An 11609-nucleotide genomic window follows, 5' to 3' on the forward strand; every position below is an offset into this window, starting at 1 on the left:
TCTACAAGAGACCCACTTCAGACCTAGGAACACATACAGACTGAAAGTGAGGGGATGGAAAAAGATATTCCATGCAAATGGAAATCAAAAGAAAGCTGGAGTAGCAATTCTCATATAAGACAAAAGAGACTTTAAAGACTATTACAAGAGACAAGGAAGGACAACATAATAAGGGATCAATCCAAGAAGAAGATATAACAATTGTAAATATTTATGTACCCAACAGAGGAGCACTTCAATACTTAAGGCAAATGCTAACAGCCATAAAAGGGGAAATCGACAGTGACACAATAATAGGGGACTGTAACACCCACTTTCACCAATGGACAATTCATCCAAAATGAAAATAAACAAGGAAACAAAGCTTTAAATGACACATTAAACAAGATGGACTTAATTGATATTTATACGACATTCCATCCAAAAAACCCAGAATACATTTTCTTCTCAAGTGCTCATGGAACATTCTCCAGGATAGATCATATCCTGGGTCGCAAATTAAGCCTTGGTAAATTTAAGAAAATTGAAATAGTATCGAGTATTTTCTCCGACCACAATGCTATAAGACTAGATATCAATTAAGGAAAAAAATGTAAAAAATACAAACACATGGAGACTGAACAATACACTACTAAATAACCAAGAGATCACTGAATAAATCAAAGAGGAAATCAAAAAATACCTAGAAACAAATGGCAAAGAAAACACGACGACCCAAAACCTATGGGATGCAGCAAAAACAGTTCTAAGAGGGAAGTTTATAGAAATACAATCCTACCTCAGGAAACAAAAAACATCTCAAATATCTTCTCAAGTGCTCATGGAACATTCTCCAGGATAGATCATATCCTGGGTCGCAAATTAAGCCTTGGTAAATTTAAGAAAATTGAAATAGTATCGAGTATTTTCTCCGACCACAATGCTATAAGACTAGATATCAATTAAGGAAAAAAATGTAAAAAATACAAACACATGGAGACTGAACAATACACTACTAAATAACCAAGAGATCACTGAATAAATCAAAGAGGAAATCAAAAAATACCTAGAACTCTTCCAAAATATAGCAGAGGGAGGAACACTCCCAATCTCATTCTACGGGGCCACCATCACCCTGATACCAAAACCAGACAAAGATGTCACAAAGAAAGAAAACCACAGGCCAATATCACTGATGAACATAGATGCAAAAAACCTCAACAAAATACTAGCAAACAGAATCCAGCAGCATATTAAAAGGATCATACACAATAATCAAGTGGGGTTTATCCCAGGAATGCAAGGATTCCTCAATATATGCAAATCAGTCAGTGTGATACACCATATTAATAAATTGAAGGATAAAAACCATATGATAAAACAAACAAAAGCCCAGGACCAGATGGTTTCACAGGCGAATTCTATCAAAAATTTAGAGAAGAGCTAACACCCTTACTTCTCAAACTCTTCCAAAATATAGCAGAGGGAGGAACACTCCCAATCTCATTCTACGGGGCCACCATCACCCTGATACCAAAACCAGACAAAGATGTCACAAAGAAAGAAAACCACAGGCCAATATCACTGATGAACATAGATGCAAAAAACCTCAACAAAATACTAGCAAACAGAATCCAGCAGCATATTAAAAGGATCATACACAATAATCAAGTGGGGTTTATCCCAGGAATGCAAGGATTCCTCAATATATGCAAATCAGTCAGTGTGATACACCATATTAATAAATTGAAGGATAAAAACCATATGATAATAGATGCAGAAAAAGTTTTCGACAAAATTCAACACCCATTTATGATAAAAACCCTCCAGAAACTAGGGGAATCTACAGATTCAGTGCAATCCCTATCAAACTACCAATGGCATTTTTCACAGAACTAGAACAAAAAATTTCACAATTTGTATGGAAACACAAGAGACCCCGAATAGCCAAGGCAATCTTGAGAAAGAAAAACGGAGCTGGAGGAATCAGGCTCCCGGACTTCAGACTATACTACAAAGCTACAGTAATCAAGATAGTATGGTACTGGCACAAAAACAGAAATACAGATTAATGGAACAGGACAGAAATCCCAGAGATAAATCAACGCACATATGGTCACCTTATCTTTGATAAAGGAGAATATACAATGGAGAAAAGACAGCCTCTTCAATAAGTGGTGCTGGGAAAACTGGACAGCTACACGTAAAATAATGAAATTAGAACACTCCCTAACACCATACACAAAAATAAACTCAAAATGGATTAAAGACCTAAATTTAAGGCCAGACACTATAAAACTCAGAGGAAAACATAGGCAGAACACTCTATGACATAACTTACAGCAAGATTCTTTTTGACGCACCTCCTAGAGAGATGGAAATAAAAACAAAAATAAACAAATGGGACCTAATGAAACTTAAAAGCTTTTGCACAGCAAAGGAAACCATAACCAAGATGAAAAGACAGCCCTCACAGTGGGAGAAAATATTTGCCAACAAAGCAACTGACAGAGGATTAATCTCCAAAATTTACAAGCAGCTCATGCAGTTCAATATCAAAAAAATAAACAACCCAATCCAAAAATGGGCAGAAGACTTATATAGACATTTCTCCAAAGAAGATATACAGATTGCCAACAAACATTCCCACTACTGGGCATATACCCTGAGAAAACCATAATTCAACAAGAGTCATGTACCACAGTGTTCACTGCAGCACTATTTAAAACAGCCAGGACACGGTAGCAACCTACGTGTCCATTGACAGATGAATGGATAAAGAAGATGTGGCATATATATACAATGGAATATTAGCCATAAAAAGAAGCAAAATTGAGTTATTAGTAGTGAGGTGGATGGACCTAGAGTCTGCCATACAGAGTGAAGTAAGTCAGAAAGAGAAAAACAAATATCATATGCTAACACATATATATGGAATCTAAAAAAGAAAAAAAAACAGTTCTGAAGAACCTAGGGACAGGACAGAAATAGAGACGCAGATGTAGAGAATGGACTTGAGGACACGGGGAGGGGGAGGGGTAAGATGAGACAAAGTGAGAGAGTGGCAGTGACTTGTGTACAGTACCAGGCGTGGGATAGATAGGTAGTGGGAAGCAGCCACATAGCACAGGGAGATCAGCTTGGTGCTTTGTGACCACCTAGAGGGGTGGGATGGGGAGGGTGGGAGGGAGATGCAAGAGGGAGGGGATATGGGGATATATGTATAGCTGATTCACTTTGTTATACAGCAGCAACTAACACATCAATGTAAAGCAATTAAACTCAATATGTTAAAAAAAAAAGGATCTAGCTTCCCTTGTAAGATTCTCCTGCATTCCATTAAAATGTTTCAGTGTCTATTTTTTTTCTATAGGGAAGCTGTTGTGACTGACTAGTTCATGAAATTAATGCTTTTTGATCAACTTCCTTTTACGTACCTCAGAAATATCACCAACAAAATCTCCATAAAACAGGTCAATGGGAGAGTCAGATGCTTTGGGGTTGATCAGGAGGGCATCAAATTCCTTGCCCACTTCAAAGTTTCCAATCTGTCTATCCAGCCCCAGGGCTACAGGATGGAATAAATTAATAAACAGTTAGTATTTTTAGCCATCGGACCATGCAAATATCCCAATTTGCAAGGACAGAATCTGCCAGTGTGTCACTAGAAAAAAATTAGTATGTTAATAGTGAAGCATTCCAATAGGTCGCAAGACTTCGACTTACAGAAGGCAGAGTAAGCACAGGGAAAGCAAAATCTGAGAATAAAAAGAGTTCTCTTCAACACCATGATCATAATTCTGATGTTGTCTCTCTGTTTCAGCTCTATCAGTACCCTTCACAGTCCAACTGGTCTGTGATTTCCATTCACCTCTCTAAGAAACATGATGATGGACATAATATCTTTCTCTTTCCCTCCTATTCTCCTTCCAACATTCCAACTCCTTTCCTTGCCCTTTTTGTTCTTTTTGTTCTATGAAATAACTGACAAGATCTATTTTTGTGGCAGTGAAATGAACTTCAAATAAGTAAAAAATAGCTTTTTGCATTTTTTTCAATGCAGGCATATCCATCCTAAGTTCCTTAGTTTAAATCCTTTGAATAGAAAAAATTCACTTCTGAAAGTAAATAGATTTTCATAACTCAAGAGTCCCAATGCTTTTGAAAGCAGATTAATTTCTCTGTAACCTTACAGATTTTTTCGTTGCCAGGGAAGAATGGTTCTCTAAAATAGGGCATAGGTCAATAATGTCTATTTACTTGATCCATCTCCCAGCTAGAATTCCTATTCCATGAATAGTGGATGTCGAGGAAGAACATCTCTCATTTTTATGGTTTAGTTTCAGAAGATGAGGGTAGTTGGTTTTCCTGGTCAATGAAGGTATTGAATTTAAAGCTCCTTAAAGCCAGAATCTGGATAGAGTGTTCCAAATAGAAGCATGCATGAAAGAAAGGTCAACTGGAGTGCAGCATTACTTATTTGAATTTTTACATGTATTTGTTGTATTCTATCACTGTCAGAATACAGTCCTATGTGAAAATATTAGACACCATATTCCTGTTAGACAATACCCACTACGTTATATTTCTAGGTATGGATATCCAGAAGTCTTTTGGCAATGCTCTAAGCACAGATTTAGAAATCTTGCTGGTTATTTAAAGGGCAACTCTTTTATTCTCAGAAAAGAAAAAGATTTTTTTTAGCTAAAGAGTTCTTAAAGAGGTGCAAACATAATTAGAAACGTTAAAAGTGGTTAGGTGACTTCCACTGATTGTGGGGGGAAGAACTGAATGTAATAGAAAATCACTGGAAATTTTCTCTTCCTTCATCGATTACACTCTACTTCATTTTTCCCTTGACAAACAGCATGACAAACATGAGTTTTTGATGACTGTATTCAACATAAAACTGTGTGTTTAATAGGCCAGATAACCACGTTCATTTGCCAGGAGTTGATGGTATTATATATATATAAACTAACTGGACTATTTGTTAGAACCTGGGGAGTTCAGGTATGAACTAACCCAAAAAAACACAACTACTGTCAGTGAATTGTAAATTGATCTAAATTCACGTTATTTCAGTGAGGCCTAGCTGGGCTGGTAAGCAACTCAAATGCATTTTAGGAAATGCAGGTTTACTGTCTTTGGAGCAAATGTTGGCTCTCTGCAGGTGATTTATGCACATCTTGATCTTGAGAGTGAATGTAAAGCAGGGAAGATGTGAACTTTAAACAGGGATGCATTCATCTCATTCACTCAGACTCTTGTAGAGACACAAGCTAAGGAGAAGAAATTTCATAACAGCGGCCCAGAAAATAGATTTGAAAGCTATATGGTAAGGTAGAAATGATTTGGTAAGCACCCCATGCCGGCCTGGTCAGATACAGGATCCTGATGAAACAACTCACAGAGAGCCTAGAATAAAAAAAGCACTATTTAAATACAAGTCATTTGCACCATGAAAATCAGATGGTAGGACAACTCAGATGTGAAAACTGGGGTAGGGTAGGGAGTGTCACACTTGTTAAAAGAACAGAACTTTTAAACCTTGGAACTTTAGAAAATGAAATCATAAGACTGGGGGAAATGCAAAGCACATAACCTTTGCTTTCTTTCTTGAAATGTTCTTTATGGCATTCGTAGCCCAGAACATTCAGAGAAGAGCCAGGAAGTTTCTCTTCCCAAGATACCCTGGCCTCCATCATACTTCATTTATAAGATCTAGGGTATATATCATAAATATAAAAATATTAAAATATATTAAAAATATACACCTGTCTCAAGATCTATGTTTTTCTCACTAGCTACCTAAGGTTTCATGATATATTCACTGTCATCCATCCAGATTATACCATAATACTTAAAGTGACAGAAAGCAATGCAGTTACCAATTTCTATTTTTTCAGTAAAAATACAGTTACATGTGAGAACCGGGAAAAGGCGATGAACAATATTTGCATATCAATCAACTATACTTCTCCATCTTTCTCCTTTGAAAGAGGCTTGGGTAATTAGTGTACTTAAGTATATAAACAAAATACATAGTCTAAGCTAAGATTTATACAGGAAGATATTGCAGTGGAAGACGGTGGGTAACACCCTGCGCTCTCGCATCAGATTTTCTGGATTCAAATCATGGCACACTGTAGCTTGACAGGTGTGTAAGCCTCACTCAGGTACCTTGTTGGTAAAATGGAATTAATAACAGTGGTTCTGAGGATTAAATAACAGCATCCATAAAGCATGTTGCATAGTGCGTATCACATGGTAAGGGCCCAATAAGTCTTGGCTATTATTATTATTATTAGGCTATTATTACTTAGGCCAATAGAGAGCATGTTACTTGACTCAATGGAAAAAAACTGATTAAAGAACTCGTATGCATGTGACCAATGCAAGTATCCATTAAAACAATTAATATGATAATTGCATACTGAACATCTCTTCTGCCAAAAACAGGGAACTTGCTAAAAGAATGATGCCTCCCCCACATGCTTGAACATGTACTTGCTACGTTTTGGTTATATTATATGAGATGCAACAGTCATGAATATGGGGGTGCCTGCTGATGCCACTATCACGAGCCTTCACACTGCAGCGAAGGACACAGATTGGCATGGTTGTACATCGTGTGAGAAATAAAATGCTTATTACCTTGGCTGCCTCCCAGAGTAGCTAGTCTGAAGACCTCTTTGAGGGTGAGGCTTTTCGCATTTATCTTATTAACTAAAAGCGTGTTGGAAACCATCACTGCTCTTCTGATTGCATCAAGCATGGAAGGTGAATAACCACCAGCCACATCTGTGGTAGATAAAATAAAGCCAAAACAGTAACTTTATGAGATAAATGGAATGTTAGGTATATAGGATTTTTTCTGTTTTTAATAACAGGTATTCACTCTTTAATATACTTCAAAGAAAAGATCTTATCTATAAACAAAATAGACACAGACTAACATTTAAAGGAATTCAAAACCTGCAGTTAGTATCAAATGTATACTTGTATTAGTTTTCTAGGGCTGCTGCAACAAATTACCACAGATGTGGTAGTTTAAAACAGCAGAAATTCATTCTCACACAGTTTTAGAGGGCAGAAGTCTTAAAGTGTTGGCAGGGCCACCAACCCTACAAAGGCTCTAGGGAAGAATCTTTCCTAGTTTCTCCAGTTTCTGGCAGCTCCTGGCGTTCCTTGGCTTGTGGCAGTATAACTCCAATGTCCGCCTCCATCTTCAAATGGCCTTCTTCCCTCTGTGTCTTTATGTACCTCTCATTGTCTGTCTCTTATAAGGACATTCGTTATTGGATTCACCTTAATTCAGAATGACTTCATCTTGAGATCCTTACCTTAATTACATCTGCAAAGACCTTTATTCCAAATAAGGCTACATTTACATGTTCCTGGTAGACACCTCTTTTTCCGGGAGGTGGTAGGGGGAGCACAGTTCAACCCAGTACAATGCCCAAATGTTTAATAAAGTTAAGAGAAAAAACATCTCGGAATATTCCCTAAACTCAAATAAATAAAAACAATGTAAAATAATCTCACAGCTCTATGCTCTAAAAACTTGACCTAACTCTATTTTAATTCTGATGAGAACTTTGAGAATTAAAAAGCTACTTTATATTTTTTTCAGGGAGAGCTTTTAGAATGACCTATATATTCTGGAAAATTGGTGTAATAAATGAGCAATGCTGATGTAGACAGCTTTATATTTGTCACTGGCATCATTAGATGAGGAATGAGATTTTTATAGTGATTTAAATAAGTCCCTAATCATAATTAAATTGAAATACTACCTTTGACAAGAATGAATATAGAAGTTATTTAATGAGTTTGTATAAATAAATGTCAAGTAAGTTTACATGTTTTATTAGAGGAAAAGTACATCTATAGCTTATAAAATACACTTTATATTTCAAGGGTTCCTTCTGTCATGTCTAGGAAGACATATATAATTGTTAGTGCCTATATATATTGCAAAGATCAAAAGTAATAGCCTATTAAGTAATAATCCTAGATTGCAGTTTAATTTTATGTTCAACTGTCTTACATGTCTTTAGATAAACTGGTATGATTTTTTTTTTTAGAAAATACTTTTCTTTAGCCAGAATAGTATTGCCAGAAGATCATCCAGTTCCTTGACAACTTTTATTCATCTACTTAGTTAGTCCACTTTAATATACAGTAACCATCAATTAGCCTTTCATTTTATCATAGCATCAAACTAAGAAAACAAATACGATTTGGCAATAATGCACATTAAGCTTTGAAATACTTTGTCTACTGATTCTTTATTACCAGAACAAAGAAAATGTTCAGTCTAAAAGCAGAATAAAATGCTATCACTACATGGTATGGAAATATATAAAGATTGAATATATATTTCAAAATATGTGGGTGAAGAGTGGAAGGAAACAGAAAAACAAAAGCAATGCTGTTAGGATGGTGTGAACATGTAAGGTTTAAATACTTGCAGTTATAAAAACAGATTTTATAAAATATGACAGGAAGTAGTCTTTTCCTCAGTATCTAACCAGAACTATCCATTTAGAAAGAATAAGGATAGATTAGGAAATAATGCTATGTAATTTATTGAGAAAATTTTTGAGAGCCATCTTATGTTGCTGACTTATAAGATGACTTAATCATCCTATATTCTTCTGGATGTTGTTAATGAAGTAGCTTCCAACATGGAACAATACTGGGCAGATGAAAGAATGAACCCTGGACCACACAAACGATGATATTTAGTCAGAACCATATGTGTAAGAGTCAAGCTTTTCTTCGAAGAATTTCCAGCATGATACTAACTTCCCGATCCCTGCCCTGCCCAGTGAGCTAAGCCCGGGAGGCTTCTTCTTCCTTCTACAGCACATGTAATGTAGGTAGAATCCCCGCTTTATCTGTAACAAGAGGCAGAGTGATAGGGTGGAAAAAGAAACGGTGAACTTCCACATTTTACCGACCTGGTTTTAAACTGTGGATTTGGAGTGTTTTTTGCTTTGTTGACCTTTGATTGTTACTCAGTACTTATGACCCTCAATTTTCTCAGAAACTAGAAATAACATCATTTATCTTAACAGTTGCTGAGAAAATCCAGTTAAATAATATAAGTGCTGGGGAATGAGGACCAAAGGGTAGAAATTGCATGGGAGAATGGTAGAGGGAAGAAAATGGGTGCTTTTTCTCAGAAAATCTGTTCCCTAACCCCAGGCCACCTTTACTATCATGAAAAAGAGTGGCACTATCACTTTCTTGCCAGAGTCAATATAAGGATATTATTTATTACAAGAAGAAGCTAAGAAAACTGTATAAGAGTAAAAACTTGAGCAAGAGGGCAACAGAAAAATAAAAGGAAGTAATTTTATATGTGTGTGTTCATCTTATGCGTTCATCCATTTACTGACAGATTTACTAAGCACCTTCTATGTGCCTGATTTATTTAAGCACTCATAAATGAAAGTTACAGGTTCCACATGAGCTTACTATCTAGTGGGGAAGGAAAAGAGACATAAACAAATATTAACTATAAACTGTGTTCCGTTAGTGATAAAGAAAATGGAGGTAGAAAGCCCATTTATTTACTTACTTTCAAATATGTAAATAAATTTTATTTTCTAGAGTAATTCTTTTTTTTTCTTCAACATCTTTATTGGAGTATAATGGGTATACAATGTTGTATTAGTTTCTGCTGTACAACAAAGTAAATCAGCTATATGTGCACACATATCCCCATATCCCCTCCCTCTTGAGCCTCCCTCCCACCCTCCTTATGCCACCCCTCTAGGTGGTCACAAAGCACTGATCTGATCTCCCTGTGCCATGCAGCTGCTTCCCACTAGCTAGCTATTTTACCCTTGGTAGTGTATATATATCAGTGCTACTCTCTCACTTTGTCCCAGCTTACCCTTCCCCCTCCACATGTCCTCAAGTCCATTCTCTACATCTGCATCTTTATTCCTGTCCTGCCCCTAAGTTCTTCAGAACCATTATTTTTTCTTAGATTCCATATATATGTGTTAGCATACGGTATTTGGTTTTCTCTTTCTGACTTACTTCACTGTGTATGACAGACTCTAGGTCCATCCACCTCACTACAAATAACTCAATTTCATTTCTTTTTATGGTTGAGTAATATTCCATTGTATATATGTGCCACATCTTCTTTATCCATTCATCTGACGATGGACACTTAGGTTGCGTCCATGTCCTGGCTATTGTAAATAGTGCTGCAGTGAACATTGTGGTACATGACTCTTTGAATTATGGTTTTCTCAGGGTATATGCCCAACAGTGGGATTGCTGGGTCATACGGTAGTTCTATTTTTAGTTTTTTAAGGACCCTCCATACTATTCTCCATAGTGGCTGTATCAATTTACATTCCCACCAACAGTGTAAGAGGGTTTACTTTTCTCCACACCTTCTCCAGCATTTATGGTTTGTAGATTTTTTGATGATGTCCATTCTGACAACTGTGAGGTGATACCTCATTGTGGTTTTGATTTGCATTTCTTTAATGATTAGTGATGTTGAGCATCCTTTCATGTGTTTGTTGACAATCTGTATATCTTCTTTGGAGAAATGTCTGTTTAGGTCTTCTGCCCATTTTTGGATTGAGTTGTTTGGGTTTTTTTTTTTTGATATTGAGCTGCATGAGCTGCTTGTATATTCTGGAGATTAATCCCTTGTCAGTTGCTTCGTTTGCAAAAAATTTCTCCCATTCTGAGGGTTGTCTTTTCATCTTGTTTATGGTTTCCTTTGCTGTGCAGAAGCTTTTAAGTTTCATTAGGTCCCATTTGTTTATTTTTGTTTTTATTTCCATTTCTCTAGGAAGTGGGTCAAAAAGGATCTTGCTGTGATTTATGTCATAGAGTGTTCTGCCTGTGTTTTCCTCTAAGAGTTTTATACTGTCTGGCCTTACATTTAGGTCTTTCATCCATTTTGAGTTTATTTTTGTGTATAGTGTTAGGAAGTGTTCTAATTTCCTTCTTTTACATGTAGCTGTCCACTTTTCCCAGTACCACTTATTGAAGAGACCATCTTTTCTCCATTGTATATTCTCCTTTATCAAAGATAAGGTGACCACATGTGTGTGGATTTATCTTTCTATCCTGTTCCATTGATCTATATTTCTGTTTTTGTGCCAGTACAATACTGTCATGATTACTGTAGCTTTGTAGTATAGTCTGAAGTCAGGGAGCCTGATTCCTCCAGCTCCGATTTGTTTCTCAAGATTGCTTTGGCTATATGGGGTCTTTTGTGTTTCCATACAAATTGTGAAATTTTTTGTTCTAGTTCTGTGAAAAATGCCATTAGTAATTTGATAGGGATTGCATTGAATCTGAAGATTGCTTTGGGTACTACAGTCATTTTCACAATGTTGATTCTTGCAATCCAAGAACTTGGTATATCTCTCCATCTGTTTGTATCATCTTTAATTTATTTCATCAGTGTCTTATAGTTTTCTGCATACAGGTCTTTTGTCTGCCTAGGTAACCTAGGTTTATTCCTAGGTATTTTATTCTTTTTGTTGCAATGGTAAATGGGAGTGTTTTCTTAATTTCTTTTTCAGAGTTTTCATCATTAGTGTATAGGAATGCAAGAGATTTCTGTGCATTAATTTTGT

General features: G+C 36.2%; 1 protein-coding gene across 1 annotated transcript in view; it reads right to left on the minus strand.

The window, feature by feature from the left end:
• Nucleotides 1-11609, minus strand: part of GDA (guanine deaminase) — a 126429-nt gene that overhangs the window by 4600 nt on the left and 110220 nt on the right. Inside the window, exons 11-12 of the mRNA XM_024126878.1 lie at nt 6637-6783; nt 3417-3547 (exon numbers count right to left, since the gene is read on the minus strand). Coding sequence (XP_023982646.1) covers nt 3417-3547; nt 6637-6783 — 278 coding nt within the window. The remainder of the gene's footprint in view (nt 1-3416; nt 3548-6636; nt 6784-11609) is intronic.

The sequence above is a fragment of the Physeter macrocephalus genome, chromosome 9, assembly GCF_002837175.3.
Source record: "Physeter macrocephalus isolate SW-GA chromosome 9, ASM283717v5, whole genome shotgun sequence".
Taxonomy (NCBI): Eukaryota; Metazoa; Chordata; class Mammalia; order Artiodactyla; family Physeteridae; genus Physeter; species Physeter macrocephalus.